The sequence below is a fragment of the Mya arenaria genome, chromosome 12, assembly GCF_026914265.1.
Source record: "Mya arenaria isolate MELC-2E11 chromosome 12, ASM2691426v1".
Classification (NCBI taxonomy): Eukaryota; Metazoa; Mollusca; class Bivalvia; order Myida; family Myidae; genus Mya; species Mya arenaria.
Genome location: NC_069133.1, coordinates 68878756 through 68901436, shown reverse-complemented (window position 1 = coordinate 68901436; position 22681 = coordinate 68878756). Strand labels below are relative to the sequence as shown.

Sequence of the window (22681 nt, the reverse complement as noted above, 5' to 3'; positions counted from 1 at the left end):
TTATTGAAAAATTTCTAGAATGCCTTAGGGTTGGCCCTTCTGAGGGCATTCACCAAAATATTGCAAGATTATTGCAAAATTTCTAGAATGCCCTAGGGTAGGCCGTTCTGAGGGCATTCACCAAAATATTGCAAGATTATTGCCAAAATTTCTAGAATTACTTCGGGTTGGCTCTTCTGAGGGCTTATTGTTCGTAAAGAAAACGTTAAGAGATAAATATAAAGTGGACGTTGGTTATTGCGTGACTCCTTACCAAATTTGTTAGAAGCAAAGCTTATGTTAGCGATAAAGGTTAACATAAGCGATACAGGTCCCATTGAGATCCCTCTCTATGAATAGGGACATAGTAGGGCTATATGACAACAAAACTGATTAAATGAAAAACTTTTAATTCAAAACATTGAAAACTTGAAAGAAGCATATGTTAATGGCCTGCATTAACATAAATGACCAATCTTTTGGTTAAAGAGTACATGCATGGATTATCAAGTTTAGAAATATTTCAACTATTATTAGCACTTGCAATGAACAGAAAAGTTTTTACAATTCAAAATACAGAAAAATGGGAATTTCCCCTTAATGCTAGCTAACTATTAATTCAACACTGCATCAATAGCCTCTTCAGCAAAAAGACTGGTCTTACAGGTTATATAAAGAGGAAGAATTGTGCCACAGCAAGAAAAGAACAAGTAAGAAAGCCATAAGATCATCTACAGGAAAGACCACAGGTGGCAGAGTTGGTCAGACGCCAAAGCAATTAATGCAATTCGTCAAGATCATTTATCAAGGTTTTTTTTCAATTAATTCATTGGATAATGCAACCATATACTTTTATGTATCCTGTAATTGGTCAAATGATTTTTTGATTGACCACTGGCGACTGGTCAATTGGCTCTGTGAAGATTAAAAATGCTTTTTGATAAAATAATAAACATAATAAGGACTCAAAGAATATTTTCATCCATTGCACAACAAATCATTAAATTTCAAAAGTTATAACACATAATTAATGAACACATACGTGCATTTGTCTTGAACAACGAAAACTGTGTCTAAAATATTAAACCGTTTTCAAGAAATGCAAATTTAATCTAATTTACTTACTCCAAAAGGAGTTGCACTAAATTATTCTATACAGAATTCACAACACTGTCACCTTTCCATAAAAAAGTGTGTGTAACAAGCTGCAAATATATGTAGATGCTACTACACCCATCAGTTAGATGCTACTACACCCATCAGTTATTTGTATACATGATAACATCTATTCTGAATAGATGAAGTACGTTTTTCCCTTGTTTTATGGGGGTTTCCGCAATTCTGAGCATACACAATTTGTAGAAATAAATCAAAATCAAAAATAATTTTGTCTACATTACTGGGTAAGGAACAATTAAAAATGAATGGTCTCTCTTAAAGGGACTAGACACCAGATGGTCCCAAAACTCCAAAATACAATATATCATCAAAACAAGTCTACAATTGTTAATACCAGTTAGTATGAGGTCAATAAAAAAATCACTTTACATGATAAAAATAATTATTTGTCGCTGCCCTGCTGAGTTTACCCATTAAAAAATTGAACACAACGTTTTTTCCTGTTTATAGTGTGTAATATATTAAGCATGTGAAAGTCACGTGATTAGCACAGATACATATACCAACACTATTTTTAAATTTACTAGTATTTACGTGGTCGACAACCCAAGTAAATTTCAAATTTGAAAAAAAAATGTGAAAGATACATGTGTAGTAAGCAATGTGATACATCAGTATTGATAAAGTACGATTAAATGCATTGTACACAACCATATCAATTTTATGTTTGTCTTTGACAATTTTTTTATTTTTTTCTTACAATGATATCATCTGGTGTCTAGACGCTTTTAAGTACTTCAATAAAAAGTAGCAACACCATACATATTTTATCAAATATCTAAACTTATTCTCATTTTAGACACATATAGGATGTTTTCATTAGTTATACCACTATCATGGCAAGTTGCCATAAAACTAGTGTATGAATGAAATATTCACTGCATTAAACAGTATACTTTGGCCAACATTCAATTCTAAACTACCTAAGTTACGAGACAAACTGTCAACACAATCAATCTACTTTCTTGATCCAAACAACAAAGAAGTAAAATTCACCAGCTAAAGAAAGCTTAAAGACTAGTATATTACACCCAACCAAATCTACATGTTCAAAGTCAATAGCAGGAACAAAATTTAAGCAACTTTTATTAAAGATTTTAGAAGAATGAACTATAACTATCATGTCATTCTGTGCATAACTATTTACATGAAAATTGAGTGACAGGGGGCCATTACAATAATGTTCCTACTTGTTTTTAGCCGTAAACGGAAACTATTACAAGTGTCACATTTGCATTATTTTACTGAATATTTGAGTGAATTGAACATATGGCAGTGTTCAAAATGAACAAAAAGTTGAAGAAATAAACACAAACAATTTGTTACCATTTATGATGCTTAAACAGATTAAAGTTAATTGGAGTTATGATTAAAATCATGTATTGAAACGACCCCATGTGGTATAAAGTTAATTTAAATCATAAGCACTAACAGTAATACCTTGATACTTTTTTTGTAATTTTTGAGTGCAAAAATGATGGTGTCAAATATGTAAATTGTTCTTGAATACATTTTAAATTTCTTACCATAGTAAACAATTTAACACCATAAAGATAGATGCAATTAGCCTAGCCTATCAGCATATATCTGCATGTTCGTGGTTGCATTGTTCGTAAGAATTTCTTACACAAGTTTGAATTTTGTCACAGGTGTCACCGTCTTCTGCACAAGGGCAACTAAGCCAAATGAGTCAGAGCGGGTGCCCCTGCACTGCAACTCAGACAGACGCATATACATCTACCATTTGTAATTGGAGAAAATCTTTAAAAATGTTTAAAGTTAATCAGTAGACGTAACAAAGAAAAAAACAAGGAAGAGTGCAAACAATAGGGAGACATGTCATATGAATAACAGTTAAACATTCAACAATAACCATGTAACAAGTATTAGAACTTGGAGGAAAAAAATGCCATTATGAGAAGTATTTTAAAATCAAACAACTTTAAACTTTCATAAAAAATTATCACTGACAAAATAACTTGCCATAAACATATATGTGCTAACTGCACTAGTTTTCCATACATAAATTGTCAAAAATACATCAACAAAACTTATTTTAGTTAAATAAAGCAATTTGCCATAACATGAAAACACTGTAAAAATAAAACTATTGTACATTCAATCGATAACATTTCAATAATCTATATTTAACAATTAAGGATATTAAATAACTGTATTTGTCCTATCAGGCACACCCTGTGCATATTACTTTTTGAGGCTAATTTGACCAGATTTGTAAGTAAAAAATTGGTGGTGTGTAACCCATGCGTGGTTCACTTGGGCACAGATTTATAGAAAATGGAGATATTACTGTAGATCTTCTGAAAATGGTGAGCAATTGATTGTTTTACAGCAATATAAACCCTTTAGATTCACTGCATGCTCTTCAGCACATGTGCATCCATAAGGTCAAATATGTGAACCAATATAACATTAATGAATTCACTATTGCCATTAAAAATGTTTGATTTATTTGTGACAAAAGACAACATCGACCAAAACATGTGTTCTTAAACCAGCATGAATTTTATAGGTCAATAAAGCATTCTAATTTCAGCACAATAAAAACATGATCCATCAGTAAATTAAATTACAAATCTAGAAAGGATATAATGATACATGTATCAGTGAACACAAACACAATTCTTGTTTAATTTTAACAACAACAAATTAACAAAGAAATGATAACCATATGAATGGTAACCATACCAATGCATTGACATAGCCAATTACTATGTAAGCAAGCAGTGTTTTTGCATTCTCAGATTTTATATATGAGATTCTGTTAACAGTATGAATATGACATGTATGGAAATCTTATCAACCAGCGAATTGGATTTTTTTCTCTTAATCAAATATAGTTCAGATCTTATTGTCAGATCTAATATGAAATCCTCAATATCTGGATATCAAAAGATAGCGCATTTCTTGGCAAATTGATAAAACATAAAATCTGTAAAATGAAGTAAAAATATCATTCCACAGTGTCTGCATTTTCAAATTCTCTTGTATCAGATTGCAATCTTTTTACATCAAAATAAAACTCATTTTCTATAAACTGTACCAAGCACTACCTAATCCAAAAAGCCTTTTGTACCATAAGTAAGCATCTAAAAATATCTAGGGTATGTAAAGCTAAAAGGTAAAAATCTTTATTCACAGCACATGGTCATATCGCAAGGGTTTTCATGAATGAACTATATACACACCAATTAACCATTTCAATTCTTAAAATAAGATGATCTTAAAGCTAATTTAAAAGAATCAAATAAAAACCAAATGTAGGTAGACATGAACAGGAGACAACTGCTAAATGTATAGACAATGAAGACTCATATTTCATTGTGTAAGACAGTCGGGGTCGGGATGAGGAACATCTTACGTGACAAGTACACATGCAATTTTGATGGAAGTGGAAGATATTGAATCTTTTTCAGGAAATTGTCTTTCGTAGCCTCAATCATTCTCTGCTGGATCACTTTCCGACACAGATTCTTCAGAGAGTGCGAAGAGTTGAAACTTTTTGTGTACCAGTCGAAGAACTCCTCGTCATTCGCGAGCAGCTCCGGGGGAATACCGGGACCCTTCATCTTTAGCCAGTCCATAAGGTTCAACATGTCACAGTTTGCGTGGAACAACAGTTTGATACAGGGGACCTGGTACTTCAAGTCCTCCTTGTACAGACCACAGCTCAGTGAGCTCACACAAACGTACAACGGGGTGCGGCCCATGTTGTCAATTCTGTTTACCATGGTGGGGCCAGCCAAGATCCGAATCATATCTTTGATTTTCCAGTGAGCAGCTACATGGATGGGAGACTTGCCATTTCTATCACTCCTGCAATGTATTTATTATCAAAATCAGGAAATACACGCATACAAACAAAAAAAGTTCAGTGTCAGACTTTTTTCTATGCATGCCATGTTAGATATTCTGATCCATATCCAATGGATTTATTTTTTAAAAATCATGCATAATTTAATATTTACTCTATGAAATTCACAAGTCTGTTTTTTTGCAAATAAAGTTTCAAATAAATGTTCCAAGATGAAAAAAAAAGCTTGATTGTTAGCAAGTTAACATTGTTCAGTGTTTTATTTATAAGAATCATTACCGGGTACTTAAGAGTGTGAACTAACATGTTGGTCTTCACTTTTGTTGCACAACTTTGAGTACAAAATTAGGCTATAATCCAAAACAATTTAACCTTAAGTTTCAAACAGGTAACAACCCTACCGGTGAACACAAGTCTTGGCAGCCAACAGTGAGGCCCTCATCATATATTATGTGATCAACACAAACTGACAGCAGTCTTACTGATGGTGAGTTGCCCCACAAGACAGCCGCGGGAACCATTTGTGAACAACACAAACTGACAGATGACTTACTGATGAACATTTGCCCCGGCAGCCAGAAGCATCTCCACTGTCGCATAGCTGGAGTGTATGACAGCATTCTGTACACAGATATACAGCGGGGTTTGTCCATCCTTATCTGCCTTGTTCAGGTTTGCACCTGCAACGCACAGATTAGTGCTAATCAGACATTGTCATATAAAACACTGTGGGCCAACTGTCACGAAATACACCCCTCCTATTATAAGACAAGTATGGGGATAATTGGTTAACATTGGGCAAATTTGAACGCAGACACTACATACATTTTTTGGTCAATTTCAAGGGCCATTACTCTGGAGTGAATAAAATGACATGGCTGATTATTGAACCTGACCAAGATATTTTGCTCTTAAACATTTTGTCCAAATTTGGTGATGATTGGACAAAAGCTTCTAAAGTCATTGATTGGACAAGATCGTTTTTACGTAATTTATATATTTAAGAGCGAAAACTCCTCGGTGATTCAAGTCATTCACAAATTTTTCAAATAGTTCAACATGTAGATCCATTTTCACAGATGTTATTTTTACACCACTCAAAATTATTTTTTCCATGATCATTCACACTTGGAAGTTATTATTACCATGATTGGTGAGAATGTCTACGAGTACAGGTCGACCATGATACGCAGCCTTGTACAGCGGAGTACAGCCATTCCTGTCAGTCATGTTGATGTCTGCACCCGCCTTCAACAGAATCTGGAAAAAAAGGTACCGTACATGGTCATGTTGATGAATACATATGTGGCAAAGACCATGCAAAAATCTGAGCTCCTGATACATTTTCTGGCTACAAACCCTATTTCTATCCATGGGACCCCCAAAATTAGATTTTATGAGATTATAAGTAGTTATATTAGATCCCTAAAATGACCAGAGGCCCTCAAGTTTGGAGATTCATCCACACACATCTAGTAGGTTTCAACCAATGAAAGAACAGCAGCCTCAGTAGAACCTAAGTCACAGGCATACATGCCATATCCCATTTGCTGTCCATTACACTGGGTACTGAAGGGTTACTTTATGGGTACATTCTTGATAATCTTAGTCTATGTCCCAGTACACAACATGTAGAGAGACTACTTGAACCTACCATGGATATCTCTACATGGTTCAACGACACAGCAGCTAGTAGTGGAGTGGTGCTATCCTTTACACTGGGGACGGCTGGGTTACTTTATGGGTACATTCTTGATAATCTTAGTCTATGTCTGTCCCAGTACACAACATGTAGAGCAACTACTTTAACCTACCATGGATATCTCTACATGGTTCAGTGACACAGCAGCTAGTAGTGGAGTGGTGCTATCCTTCACACTGGGGACGGCTGGGTTACTCCACGGGTAGTTTATGTCTGCCCCTGTACACAACATAACCATGTGATTATTTATTAAAAACCATGCTGCAAATACATTTATAAACATGACCACTAAGAAATAAATAATGATGAAAAAGGTTGATTTAACATTTGAAATAATGACCATCTCCTGACAAATCTATATTTCTGACAGCATATCTGTACACTCAAATGATCAGATGCAAGAAACATGTTCATAATATTCTACAAGTAGCTTTTTTAAGATCCACTTCAGTTATATACAGTGGTTTGATATAGTTACAGCTCAGACAAGCCAAAATACACATATTTTCTGTGGAAATTAAATCTAGTGATGGGATTGTGTCAGGGTTTTTTTTAAAAGTACCATTGAGGCCCTAAAAATCTCAACTTTCTTCAACTTACTGTCATGAACTTCAAAATTGAAGTTTGAATAGTTTTACATGTACATGTGTACCTGCACTGATGAGAGACCGGACCCCATCCCTGTCATTGGCCATGACAGCAAGGTGAAGGTCACGCTCCTTCTGTGGCATGTGGAGGGACACATGCTCCACCTTTGTTGACTTAGAGTTACCCATTGATCACTGCAACATAAGAATGTGGAAGGTTTTTAAGTGCCACTATCAGTTTTAATAATAAGCAAGTATCATTCAGAAAAAAGACATATTGTCATATGAAATAAGAAGGCTGAAAACAATACCATAAAACAATCAATGGACAATATTCATAATATTATAGTTGCTTAATAAGAAAGAAACAGGTTGACTTTTGTTCAAAAACAAGTCAATTGAGAGTGCCTTAACTACTGAGAATGACAGTCTGGAGCTATAAATTTAATGACTCATTATTGAACACCTAGACTAGATATTTCAAAGGTTCTTAGACTCCCATTTGCTTATTATGATCCCAGGGAGTGGAAGATACTAAGACGAATCAGTAGCGAAACAACAGCCTCAAGGCTGAAGCTTGTATGAAATATAGTGGAAAGTTATCACTGTCTAAAACATAAATGTATTGTGTGTAGTTGCTGTGGGTGAGAAATAGTCGACTGGTTAGCCCATTTTGATGAAGGGCCGTGCTTGTGTTCTGGTGTTTACTGGGTTTACTTTGATGGTGTCAGAGTAATTTGGTAAGTCACATAGGGCACTTCCAACAGCCTCACTGTTGAGCTAGCCTTTGTGGTGTCAATTGCGGGTCAAAAGGCAAGGAGGACCAATGGGTTATCTACTAAAATGGTCAGTTTTAAAGCAATCTTTATCATATACACCAGAATGTATGATTCAGAGCCATATTTTGAGCTGTTTATCAGATAAAAGGTCATTAACATGACAACTTAGGTCATTAACATGACAACTTATCATGCTTCGAGGTGGCTGCAGTGCCAAGCCACTGCCTTGGTTTTGTTTTCGCTCCGAAAATAGTGGGGAATGGGCCTAATGCAGGATGTCCCTGGGGTACGGGGGTTTTACTGGCAGTTTGTTCCCACAAGGCGGGGATTTTACCGGGTTGGCAGGACTGAAAAAAAATTGACTGGTGCATAAAAAAAGCAAATATGTTCCAGCATTAAAAGGCTAAAACCAAATGGCTGTCAGACTTTTCAACCCCAAGACTTTTCAACCCCTTTATCATTTGTGAAATCAAAGACTTTTCAACCCCTTTGTCATTTTTACCCAAAAAAGTGCTAAGACTTTTCAACCCCCCCTAAATCAAAGACTTTTCAACCCCTAAAAAACGAAGACTTTTCAACCCCTTAACTTCACACCTTTCTTAATATTATAATAATACCAATAACCACAAAAACGAACAATTAATTGTTTAATTTATTTTCAAAATCAAGCATATATTAAGAATAAAAATAAAACAAACAGGTCTAACAGAATATATAATTAATATATACAAAATATAAAAAAATCCATTATACAAAACCACCATTAAACGATATCTAAACATCACTGATCTTTTTCGTTTAATACATTACTTGTTTGAATTGAAAAGTATTTGAATGTATAATATATTTATTATCAATTGAATGTTTCTTTTATCAATACACACTTTTCCACAATAAAATGGTATAGGAAGAAATACATCAATAAATTTTAATCTTTATGACCAAGTAAATTTAAATTTATACAATTATTAAACTCTGATAATACTGATAAGGTTTTGAATAATATTATATAACTATGATACATTTATATGGTTTTATAATGAACAGAACAGAATTAATTCGATTTAATTATTTTATTATGTATATGCATTTTACAAATATTGTAATGTTTTATGTCATGTAAAAACGATATTGATTTGTTTTATGCAATTAAAGGATGGAATAAAGGGGACGTTCCGACACTGGCACATTAAGTGGCAAAACGTGTGACACATGTCATAAATTCCTAAAGGATTAAGGCACATAATACACCTTTAATTCAGTTTATAGTAACTTCAAAGTGATAGTTAGTTGTACAAGGTTTTAAAATCCGGATGGACAACTATGATAAGCTTGATAATTTATTTGTATTAAGTTTTATAACCGAAATTGGTTTCTAGGTTTAATTATTTGATAGACGTCTTTATGATATTTTTTTTATTTAAATATTAAACTATCAAACACACACAGAAATAAAATGATTTTAATTTAATGCACATAACAAATAAAACAAACACATCTTTAATGTATTTCAATATAAAAATGTGTTAATTGCTATAATTGACTTGAGCTCTAAAAGTGTAAAAATAACAAGCGAACTTTTTTCCAAACAATGTGTTAAGTTTTAAGCAAAATAAAGGAATGACAAAAAAATCAAATAGTAGGGGTTGAAAAGTCTTTGATTTAGGGGTTGAAAAGTCTTCAATATTCCTATTAAAATACTTCAACTAGGGGTTGAAAAGTCTTCGATATAGGGGTTGAAAAGTCCAAACAGGTAGGGGTTGAAAAGTCTTTGAAACAGGGGTTGAAAAGTCTAAGGGTTGAAAAGTCTTCGTTTTTTGAAGGGGTTGAAAAGTCTTGGGGTTGAACGGTCATGGAACTGGAAGCCATGAATTAGTCTAGATCTAATTGTCTAATGTTTAAAAAAAAATAGCAACAATAATTCACAAATTGTTGCTGCTTCTTATTTCATCTCTTAACTTTATACAAGTGAACCAACATCGACAAAGACACATGAGATAGTAATTGAAATTCTAAAAATCTGCAGAATCGCCAAAATTTGCTTCCAAAATCATCATCAGGAAATCACTGTTTAAATAAATCGCAAAATGGGGCATTGATGTAAGTTTAACATAAACATTTATCGTACTAAAGTCAAGCAACAAACTCCCCACGCATGCTTCGTTGTCTTACAATTTTAACGTTCTCTTCTTTGACATTTGACAGATGTTTCCTCCATCTTTTTGTTGATTATCGAAAAATCCGACGTTATTGTACTAGCCCTAAGCTATTTCCCGTACTGTATTGTACGGGAATCAGCAACGCGCTAGTATAACGTCCGACTCATCTTCAGTTAAACGTTTAACAATGAAATGCAAATTTTAGATAAAAAAGATACAAGATTCAAGAATCTTTATTTAAAGTCGGGTATGAAAACAAGAAACGTAAGCTCAATGAGTTATTTTCCAACATGAATAACAAACATACATAACATATTAAAACTTATATCACATGAGGTGGTGACCTGGAAATTAACGGCCGGAAATAAAAGCATTAAAGTTTTAAATACGTACAATATTGGAACAATTATTAACAAAGTCCGTTTCTCATATTCATGCATACAATTACAAAAAGTAAGATGGATAAGAGCACCAAATACGGTCGGTGGAATTACCGAAATCCCGAAACCCTGGTAAATACCGAAATCCCCTTTCATTTTCATAGGTATATATCGTTTTCTTTTATACGCCCGGATTTAATACTTTGTGTTCGAATGCTGTATGCCGTAATTGTTGGAGGTTGGAGAGAGGTGGAGAAGTCGGAGGAGGGGTGGGGTGGGGGTCGTGGTGACTAAAACCCGGCACCCTCTTTCATTTACATAAGTTAATTCATACAAAAGAAGAGTGTTAAGAGACTTAAAACATTGCATTTCTGTAAGATTACTAACCCATTTAAATGCTGATGTGCTTTTATGGGAATAGTTCTAAAACGGGATATTGAGGTTTATAGAAAAATGTTTGTGAACTAGATAGGTCCATAAAACAAACAAGGTACAGTTCACGAGTACTGTCATAGTGGCAAGACGGTTGTTAATTACCTGTAATGCGAACATATCACTTTACGGTCATTCCCGTAAATGTTTTGGCAACCAAACTGTTCAAAACCACTAAATACAATGATGACATCAACTAGTTTTCAAGGCAGTACGGCCCGTCCACACGCGCACATTTCCTGTAGTTACACGGCACAAATTGATTGCCACCGCACCTGCACTTTCATACTGTTATCGCAAAAGCCAGTGCTCTACATTTCGTATGTTTGATAAAAGTAAATGTAGTTATGGCTGCAATTTTGACATAATACCCCTACTTGTTTTATTGTCTGGAATTCCAGTCCACTCTCTATTCGTGATGGTACTTTAAATACTTAAATACTTTAAAAGGTACGCACCAAACAGTAGCTGTCACATGAATGTGACAAATGCCCCCAGGTTTGAACAGACAGACATTAGTATTTGGGCCTATATGGACAGATAGCCTTTAGTATTTAACACATGCAGTTTGGAAATATTGATCGCTACTATTTTTTAAAAAGCAACGAATGGACACAAAGATGATAAGTCACAGCTAGATGGAGTGGTTGAAGTCGGTTGTATTTTAAAATGAGCATGTTGTGCATTAATATTGAACATGTACGTATGTGAACACTTTACCTAATGTAAAAGATTTTTTTCCTACATTATTTTTTAATGTAAACTTTGATGGAGAAACAAAATAACTAGCATTGAATATTTTTAGGTGAATGATGAACGTTAATGACTTTATCATGTCACGGGCTTCTAAACCAAAGGTCCGTGGTAATGTAAATCGTATTGAGATACTAGTATCCATTATTAATAGGGGTCATCCACTGGTAGGGTTCAAACTGCTTACAAATATGAGTTTCCTAGACCTAAATGTTCACCAGTAATTGACCTTATCCTTTGACCCACTGACATTAAAATTGTAAGGGTTCATCTACTGGACACGAACAACATGACTACCAAGTTTGAGATCACTGGACCAAGCGTTTTTCAGTTATTGGCCGGAAACATTTTTCACCACAAACATTACCCTTGGCTTCGAAAGCGTTATATATAGTGCTCATCTGTTGGTCATGGACAGCCAGCCTGCCAAGTTTGAGTTAGTTGAGCCATAACCAAGCTACCTACCAAGTTTGAAAACACTGGGAGCCGACCTTGTAATTGATCGAAATAACCCTTTGAACGATTTTCACCACAACCTTGACATTTGACCCACTGACCTTAAAATCAAAAAGGCCCATCTGCTAGTAATAACCAACCTGTCTATTTGAGGTCCCCCAGCATTCTTCAGTTATTGATCAAAAATGAAATTTAAGCTCAATGTCACATTGCCCTGGACCTTGGCCCACTAGCCTTAAAATAAAAAAAATGTTCATTATGACCTCGACCTCAATTTTAAAATTGTTCATCTACTGATCATGACCAACCTGCCCGCCATGTTTAAGTTCCGTGGGCGCCGCATTCTTCAGTTATTTATCGAAAACGGATTTTCAGTTAATGGTCACCACGACCTTGATTTTTAACTCAAAATCAGCAGGGTTCATCCGGATGGACGTACAGATTACTATATTCCGTCCGTCGGGTGCATAAAACAACCAACGACAGACGAATACATTACTGATTCTGTACATGACACATTTCAGTATTTCCCCCCAAACGATAAAAACTTGTATTTGTATTGCAAATGTCTGTTGCAATGTGAGGATTGTTGATGCTTGTTATGTATATATGTGTACATAAATGATGATTTTTTTAGTATTGTTAAATCCATGTACACTGGTTCATCGTTGGGTACTTTCAGGTGTTATTTTCATAAAATAATGTTAATTTTATTATCATATTAACTAAGTGAATGGCTATATAGGAATCACGCGCGTCATGTCCTTCCGTAGGTCGGTCTGTCCCATTTTTGTCCGATCCATATCATTCGTATTCATGGTTAGATTTTAAAATTATTTGACAGAAGTGACCACCATAGCATGATGATTTGTCGCGCAAAAGACACGTGGACCTACCTTCGATGTCAAGGTTACAGCAACAGTCTGAACTGTTTTGCTATATTAGCCTTACTGATAAAAGTTATGTCCGGTCCATATCTTTGTCATTCAATGTCGGGCTTTATAACTATTTGGCAAAAGTGACCACCATAGAATGGGGACGTGACGCGCCCAAGACCCGTGTCTCTTCCTTGATGGCAAGGTCACAACCTTCAAACTATGTGCGGCTTTATAAGCCTTACTGATGATAGTGTAAGTTCTTTGTCATCAAAGTCAGATTTTAAAATAATTTGGCACACCTAAAGTTGGACGTACGTTGGTATATTAGTAATATGTGACAAGTTAAGGTTGAGCCATGGTATTAACGGACACACTGACAGACACAAATCATTATATGACTCCCCTCCGGTTCCTTAGCATATTACTAAGTTGATTTATACGAAACATTTTGAAAATATATGTAGAATGTGGATGGTTACACGCTGTTATTCAGTGTATGCTAGTCTGTAATCTTCACCCAAACTGAGAAAGGAATCACTTTCATGACAATTTATTTCATGATATTAACACAGATTGTATCAGCTAACAAATGGAATGAAACATGAAACAGTTACACTTTTATGACATAGATAAAAGCAGACTAAAGCAGGAACAAAAGAAACAGGCAATAGTCTTGGCTGTTGACTTCAAAAATGTAAAAATTATACTGAAATCTGTTTACCAATTATACAATTTCATGTAAAAAGTATGTTATGCAGGAACATGGGTATGAAACTGAATTTTTACAGCATATGCTTCTTATAAGTTTCTGAAAAGAAATTATGTCTTACAAACATGGATGACTAAAGGCAAGTGAGGGTGTGCGATGAGCTTTGATTAATGATTAGTTCCATTCTCTACATGTACTTGTAATATATGACCTGATTCACAACACAATAGTGGTACATTCACAGCATTCACTCCAGGACTTTTATAATTATAAAAGCTATCATAGCCCCAAATTTCTGAACAATTTTAAGTCCCTTAAAACAGAATCAAGCTAAGCTGGCTATTTTTGTGTTGGTATTAACATGTGTATTTTCCTCTATTTACAGAGTTTAGACTTGTAAAGGAAAAGTTCTTATGATAATCATGATGAGCTATTTTGGTTTATGAAATGAGGATTACGAAAATATTTTGCCTAAAATACGATACTTAAACCTGTTACGCACAAGATATTTCAAGAAATCAGAGCCTTGTGATTTATTTTAACAATCTCTCCATTGTGAATTTATTTTAGACTTTACTCAAACATAAGAACCATACAAATCCAAGAAATCCTCAAATAATTGTTCATCATATGAACTTAAGACAAAGGATATTTTCAGAACACAAAAGAGCATTACCGTTATAATTTTGAAGTATTATTAAGATATAAATTTGATAGAATAGTCAGTAATCAAAAAATCACAAGCCCACAACAGCCACAAGTCCTGCACTTGTGGAATGCTTTTCGGGGTTGTTCAAAATCCAGATTTTAAAAAGCCGGGCTTGTTAAATAAAATGATGCAACACACCAGAGTTAGAATTGGGTTTGTTCAATCAAGTCTTTATTTTGACGATTTTATCAATTAAAATTATACCTCGTTTAAATAAAATTGCATATTGAAATTAAGAAACCTAAGAAATACTGGGGGCATTTCTTCTTTTTTCCTTCAAAGATCCTTGCTATCATTTTTTTTTCTCAAAAACATGCAGTTATCTTTCTTTGATGAGAAAGTGAATGATGAAGATAGCTACGTTCTTTTCCATATCATTTTTTTATCTTATTAAATTGCTTTTATACAAGTAACAGTTTACCACAGAACTTTAAAAATAACTGATTACAAGGGTTAAGATTTAAGGCCATCACAATGTCAACATTTTTTCCCATGTAATTTCACAAAAGTTACAAGGGAAAATGGGATTTCATTCTCAAACGGTATGCCTTGTTTCATTATCTCTGTCGAGGCCAAACATTTAAGGGATAAGTATTTCATTGAGCTGTGGCTTAACTCTGTTGACTTGGCCAGAAACCTGTTAGCAGTTAGGCCTTCCTCATTCATGATATCCACGTGAGACCCGACATTTATCAGGAACTGTATAATGCTGATTTCGTTATCGTCGAATCTTGTGCCAACTTCAAAATGGCGCTTAGCACAATCAAGCAATGGAGTATTTCCCTTTTCACACTGAGCATTAACTCTTGCCCCACATGTTACCAAGACCTGGATAACATCTAAGGAGGGAAAGTTAGAGTAAAACTCATCTCCTGTGAGGGAAATCATTGGGTCGACAGCGAGATGTAGGAGCGTCTGTCCATTACCACAGTGAGGGTCCTCCTGAACCATCCGGTGTACAAATGTCATAAACTTGTATTTTTCTTCTTGATTGCATTCAAGGCGAGTAAACAGGTGAATCATGTGAAGGTAAAGCTGAAGAAGGAGCTGAAACTCTGACAAGGTATTTTGATCCTCTGATTTTGTGGCACTTTTGGCAACATAATCCTTAGCAGCGAGGATCTGGTCTGTTAAAATTTCTATCACATCAAGTGCATCGTAAAACTGTATCTTTTCATCAGTGTTGTTGTTGTCTTGCTCCATCTGAACCTCCCAGAAAAATTTCACAAGAGCCTGAACAGTGAAGAGACAGTCATGGTTGAGAGGTTCATCTTGCTTGTATCTAAGGGTGTAAGCATATTTCCACAAGTCTGCACACCTCTGATACCTGTGGGAATCAGCATACACCGCCCCACGATACATCAAACCAAACACCGCATCCTTGTGATTGGGACCAAGAATTCTCTCCCGTATCAACAATGTCTGCATGTATATTTCTTCAGGATCAGCCAGAGCTTCAAGCTCTTTCATATTTTCTGGCTCTTTGGCGAAATTGTACACTTTCTTTTTCTCAGATGGTAAGACCTTTAACACCAGACTATTTTTATCACTGTATCTCATTTCCATCGCTTTTCTCCAGAGTTTCAATGCAGAAGCCATGTCATTTTTTTCATCTAAGTGACAAGCACCAGCTAACTCATAAGCATTAATTTTGTCCTCAAGTCTCATACCAACCATGCTGGCAATAATGTCTATAATTTCTACATTCCCTCTCGAAGCCGCTGACTGCAAAGCATCATCTCCCATATCATTTTTCATACTGGGATTAGCTTTACGCTTCAATAACACCTTCACAGACTCAACAACTCCCTCCCGTATAGCATAATGAAGCGCGGTGTTCTTGGAATTATCTACAGCATTAACATCAGCACCTTTGTTAATCAGAAACATACATAAATGAGCACTTTGGACAGCATTGATCAGACATGTTCCACCATTCACATTCGGCTTGTGTATATCAGCTCCATGTTCAACAAGGAACTTAATCACGGGTATGTTCGTCATGAAACATGCCGAACGTATGGGCGTGGACTCGGTATCCGAGGGTGTGTTAAGGTTGGCCCCATGGCGTACCAGGGTTTGGACGATGTCCAGCTTATTTGCAACTGCGGCACACCACAGAGGCGTAACCTCATGCCGGGTTTGCTCCTCCTGGACCTCGTAGATTCCTGCAATAACACACAGCATGTGGATAATATGTCACAGTGATTCATTTTCAAATCTGCTCAATGCACCATTGGACTTAAGTATTTCACAACCATCAGACTGAGCATAAATCTTGTTATCTAACCTAAAGAAAGAGTTTGGTTAACAGTAAATAACCGCAGGAAAAAAAGTAATTTCTTGGGGAAAAAATACCCTTTTTTGCATAAAACATTTCCCTGCTCCAAACTCCATCACGATCCTTGATAACATTAATCAATGTTACACACTTTTGGATGCATCAACAATCAATGAAGAAATTATTTGTGCCTGACAATAATTAGCCTATGAAAAAAAGACAGTTCAACAATTCCATGACTCATCATGCACGGATGAGTTATCAACAAAAGAAAAAAAGCATCGTAAGACAAGGAAGATATAATACTCCCTTCCCAGAATGACATTGCCATGATTGGTCCATTGGCTGATACATCTATAGATCACACCACTACATCTTAAAAGTTTCTTTAATAATAAGATGATTTTTTGGATGACTATACAACAAGAATGTAACAAAAGCACAGAAAAGGCTTACATTAGACCAGAGTTACGTCCTTGTTACACATAAAATTATGGGTGCTGTCACTGGTACGAAAGTTTCATGTGAACTATTTTCGTGATTTTTGCCAAGGACTATTTTACATGATTTACACCAAATATACATGGTGTTTCACATTACCATAATTGTCCCTATATGAGGCTTCTTTTATCTTAAGAAAACTCTAACAAGAGCGCCCACTGTCACAAAATTACCCGTCCTAATTATAGGACACCAAGTTTGGTGATACTGGTAAGTGATTGTACATTTAGCATAATTAAAGAGTGGACACTGTAAAGCCTGTTTTTGCCACTTCAAGGGTCATAACTTTGGAGTGAGGCGAAATGGCCAATTATCGAATCTGATTAAGGTATTTTGCCAATACACATTCTGATGTAATTTGGTGATGATTGAACAAAAGCTTCTTAGGAAATTGATCAGACAAGACTGATTTTAGGTAATTTATATAATCAAAGGTTGATTACTCTTGAATGACTCAAGCGATATAGCTGGTTAACAAACTTTTTCAAGATATAATTCCCATACATATTCTATTAAACCAAATTTGATGATGATTGGACAAGGGATTCTTAAGTTATTGAGTTGGCAAAACCAATATTATGTAATTTCTTTAACTAAAGAGCAATATGATTGGTTAACGAATTTGTCTGAGATATTATGCCCATACACATTCTGACCAAATGTGGTGTTGATTGGACAAAGGCTTCGAAAGTTATTGATCGGACAAGACTGATTTAAGGTAATTTCTATAATTAAAGGGCAATAACTCTCAAGTGAAAACAGTGATCTGGCTGGTTATTGATCTTGTCCGAGATGTTATGCCAATACATATTTGGATCCAAGTGTGTGGTGATTGGACAAAGGTTCCTTAAATTATTGAGGGGACATCAAACTGGATGCAGCATGCCCACCCATCCGTACGACTCAGGTTAAGCTATAATACGGCCCATTTCTTTAAAACAGGTGTTCAAAAACACAGCAAAGCATCCAGTCATCATAATCATTAAGATTTCAAACCAACCTTTAATCTCAATATCAGCTCCACAGTCATCCAGCAGGTAGTTGACAAAGTGCACCTTGCCTTGCTGACAGGCAGTAAACAGCGGGGTGTTTCCATTCACCTTCTGGTTTACAATTTGCCGGCGCTGTTCCCGTGTCCGCTTAGATAACGTTGCTCGAAGTTTACTCAGCTTGTCTTCCTGGATTAAGGAGATTATATGCTTGATAAATGGCAATATGAAACATTCAAAATCATGATTGTACATCGTAGTAAATGGCAAAACATGGTCTAAACAAGATCAAGATTGGACATTGAATTAAATATATCCATGTTTAATAAACATTGAATGTGTCATGGACAACAGTAAGTAATGGTATAATGAATAAGTAATCAGACCCATATACCTTCAGAAAAACGAACCAAAATTATAAATTTATTTATACTATCATAATAGTAGCTTTATGTAGTATTTTCTACTGAATTAACTCATATATTGACCAATCTGGGAATATCAGTAATTACAATTGTGGTAAAAAAGAATGGTTTTCCTTAAAAGTTAATACTGAATACTGCACCTGGACACAGTTGTGTACAATGGATGAGAGAAGATTGTAGTCTATGCCACCTGTGTCAGGAATCTTGCACAGCGCCATCTGTAAACATAGTTATGGTATAACTATATATATAATGAACTAGTATATATAGGTACCAAATGAAGACATTTATTTTGTCTGTCAGTATCTTGTATACTGTATTTGTCCTTAAAGAGACTCGCTCATGTTTTGGCACCAAATCCCCCACACCCCAGTTATGCATCTGAAAATACCTATATTTAATATTATAATTATTTTACACTTTGATACTGAAATTGCAGAAAAAAATACACTTAAGAGTATACAAAAAAAATCTGGTTTTAGTTGGGAGCGAACACATGCCAGTTCAGTCAAGGAAAATGACAACAAATTCACACCTCAACAAGGTCTTATACACAAACAAAAGGATAACTTAACTTGTAAGCCTTTTGTTGGAACAGTTTACTAGTAACGCTATTCAAAATCATGGACTTCATAGACAATATTTGAGCAAATATCAACATTAATTTTGTTGAAGGGTTCCAGCCCTCAGTATCTTAGTTTTAACACTCCTAATGATAAACACTCCAGCATGCCCTAATAGAAATCTCTTCCTTGGCATTTCAGTTTTCTATACCTTACTAATGCCACGGACCTATAAACTGGTTTAAAGGTCCGTGCTTATGCTTACTTGATTCATAACAACTTTGTGAGCTTATTCCACTGAAAAACTATCATTTAGCCATGTTATTGACTATTATCCTGTACCCTTGTGTAATAACACAGACACCACAATTTTTAAGTAAAAATATTTAAAAAAATTATTATAGTACTTGAGAATCTAAAATAGACGTCTATAAAGACAAATGATGTACTGGAATAGCTCAGATTGGTGGACCATACTGCCCAGATTGGTGCAGGTACAATGATTTGAAAGATTTGATAATTTGAGTGTTATTCCAGTGCTTTTTTTGACCTGTTTTCCCAAGAAGTGCTGATGTCACGGTTCGCATATTTTGGGGAGTTGGAGATCAGCTGTTGTACAAACCAGACGTGCTGTGAACTCATAATAAAGTCCCATTTATCATTCTCTAGGATTAAGCTGGGTGTGCTGTGAACTCATAATAAAGTCCCATATATCATTTTCTAGGATTAAGCTGGGTTTGAACCATATCTGTTAGGGAATACTTTATAAAGTATATTATTTAGATTTTTATACTTATTTATATTAAGTTATAATTATTATTATATTATACTATACTTATTTATATTATGGAATACCACAATGGTGGCAGCGATAAATGGCAGTAGTCTGACTAAAACGTTAATGGGGGTGGAGTGTAGTGAATGTGGGTTAGAACAAACTGACAGGTTAGCTCATTTGGTTAGAGCACTGTGCTAGTGTTCTGGCAGTCATGGGTTTAAGTCCCATACAGGGTGCACATTTAAGATAAGATAAGATAACATCAATTTTATTTTAACATAAGCGACAAGCGCTTTTGAACCGACTATAACAATAGTATACATGTTGAACCACACTATCATGGTAAGAAAGCTGTAAAATAATTTTGAGCATTGTTAAATAAGCACATATCACATAGCAAAGCAAGTAAAAGAGGTTAAACCTGTGAAAGATCTGCTGCTCTAGACCAGAGGCCTAAGAGACACTTAAGAAAAAGAGTAATAAAAAACTGATAGTCAAAATAGTTGCAACTAGAAATGTGTCCATAGGACACGGATGCCCCCACTTCGATTTTTTGTCACAGAAAATAAGCCATAATGATTATTCAGGATAATCTGAGGGCCCTAACTCCTAAATGATTAAAGCGATTTCCATGGCTATCGAACTTGATCAAGATATTATGGTCACAAACATGTGTTAAAAGTTTGGTGAGGATTGGACAAACAGTTTTCAAGAATTAGATCGGAAACAATCTTCGGGACGTATTTTTCAAGTCTTTTTTTGCAAATAAAGAGCCGTAACTCCTAAATGACAAAAGCGATTTCCATGGCTATCGAACTTGATCAAGATATTATGGTCACAATCATGTATGTAAAGTTTGGTGAGGATTGGACATATACTTTTCAAGAATTAGATTGGAAACATATATTTTTGAAGTATTTTTGGCAAAAAAGGGCCGTAACTCCTAAATGACTAAAGCGATTTCCATGACTATCGAACTTGATCAAGATATTATGGTCACAAACATGTGTTTAAAGTTTGGTGAGGATTGGACAAACGGTTTTCAAGAATTAGATCGGAAACAATCTTCGGGAATTTTTGGCAAAAAAGGGCCGTAACTCCTAAATGACTAAAGCGATTTCCATGACTATCGAACTTGATCAAGATATTATGGTCACAAACATGTGTTTAAAGTTTGGTGAGGATTGGACAAACGGTTTTCAAGAATTAGATCGGAAACAATCTTCGGGACGTACGTACGTACGTACGTACGTAAGTTACAAGTCATATACGTACGTACGTACGTACGTACGTACGTACGTACGTACGTACGGACAAGGGCAACCCTATATGCCGCCACTTTGTGGGGGCATAAAAAGCAGATTAAAAGTACAGTAGTCTAAACGAAAATAATACCTTTTCCCAGGTCTACCACAGGAGTAACTCCACTCAAGTACAGTCTGTTTAAGGATTTTTTTAGCTTTGGAGTCCTAAATTGGTGGTCTCTGGGAATATTGGATATCCAATATTTTAAATAAATAGCATTCCATTGAAATTTATCTATTGTCATTCGGATGCACAGTATCTGGTTAAAAAGGGAGGTCCCTATCCAAGAAATTCCGGAAATGTAGGGATGCTGTCAGTGTCAATCAGTTTAAGCGATGATGAAATTGTACAAGTACTCGATAATTAATAGTTTTTAGTCATTTATGTTGTTTTAACGCTAATTTGTAAAGGAAAACTAACTTTTTACACCACAAACGGCCATATAATTTTTTTGATATAATATACATTTGTGAAAATAGCATATTGTGACACACAACACTACGAGAACTACGCAGTGATCTCCCTTTACGAGCAGAGATCTCTTCCTCAACGCCAATCTACCATTCAGAGCTCCTCGGCCAATTTTATCGAAAACAAACCGAGGAATTCCGAATAGAAAAATTGTTGTGAACAAAACCTGGAAACCTGAGAACTATTAATCCAAAGTCTTCTGTTCTGTATTATTGAATACATATAGCAGTACAAAGTAGCAGTATAAGGAACGGTCCTATACATAAGGTGTCAAAAGAAGCTTTCTATTGACCCTTATTTATTTCTATTTCTAAACGTTTATATACATTGGTTGTTTCCATTATAATGCAATCTGGCCGCTGAATGTGTATTCAATGATTATTGGTTTACTTATTGTTCCTTTTCTCAAACATAAATATTTATAAGATTTTGTGAGTGCATTTGTTTGTTTAAGAATGGATCATCTTTAATCAAAGATAACTTTTCTTTTACCACACAATTTTAAAAGAAACAAAGGACAGTCTATGTTGCTTAAAAAGCCCCGCCTTCGTTTAATTACCGGAGTTTGATAAGGTGATTATTTTCACATGCCAAGAAATCCTATCCTATTTTCGATTAAGAAGGAAACCCCTGTATGCCAGCATATACCTGGATTTTAGCAGCATATGCATTATGTTCCATTCAGTGGTTTTGTGCTTAGGGTTAAAGGGCTGACTTGGTTCTCCATGTAATTTTTATCAGTTATCTGCTGTAACAGCTAATTCATTTCATTTAATGGCCATTACGACCAGCATGAAATTCAGGGGAGCAATGATTTTGGTCATTTTTCGG

The 22681-nt window shown here is 35.1% G+C and overlaps 2 protein-coding genes across 5 annotated transcripts; both read right to left on the bottom strand.

Annotated features, from left to right (window-relative positions):
- Positions 1-372: 372 nt before the first annotated feature.
- LOC128212183 (serine/threonine-protein phosphatase 6 regulatory ankyrin repeat subunit B-like) lies at positions 373-10562 on the bottom strand. 3 transcript variants are annotated; one of them, XM_052917495.1, is made up of 6 exons: positions 10528-10562; positions 7348-7477; positions 6808-6914; positions 6139-6253; positions 5547-5673; positions 373-4995 (listed from the first exon to the last, which is right to left on the bottom strand). In XM_052917495.1, exons 2-6 carry the CDS (start codon positions 7469-7471, stop codon positions 4491-4493), a joined length of 978 nt encoding a protein of 325 aa, XP_052773455.1. In that variant the 5' UTR covers positions 7472-7477; positions 10528-10562; the 3' UTR covers positions 373-4490. The 3 variants fall into 3 exon arrangements, with proteins under 3 accessions (XP_052773455.1, XP_052773456.1, XP_052773457.1); XM_052917496.1 differs by lacking the exon at positions 10528-10562 and adding an exon at positions 10234-10327; XM_052917497.1 differs by lacking the exon at positions 10528-10562 and adding an exon at positions 10190-10273.
- A 3106-nt stretch (positions 10563-13668) lies between these two features.
- Positions 13669-21830, bottom strand: LOC128210251 (protein fem-1 homolog C-like). 2 transcript variants are annotated; one of them, XM_052914470.1, is made up of 4 exons: positions 21800-21830; positions 18874-18951; positions 18320-18497; positions 13669-16705 (listed from the first exon to the last, which is right to left on the bottom strand). In XM_052914470.1, the coding sequence occupies exons 2-4, from the start codon at positions 18949-18951 to the stop codon at positions 15015-15017; spliced, it is 1947 nt and encodes a 648-aa protein (XP_052770430.1). In that variant the 5' UTR covers positions 21800-21830; the 3' UTR covers positions 13669-15014. The 2 variants fall into 2 exon arrangements, with proteins under 2 accessions (XP_052770430.1, XP_052770429.1); XM_052914469.1 differs by having other exon boundaries at positions 21470-21820.
- Between the last annotated feature and the right edge of the window lie 851 nt (positions 21831-22681).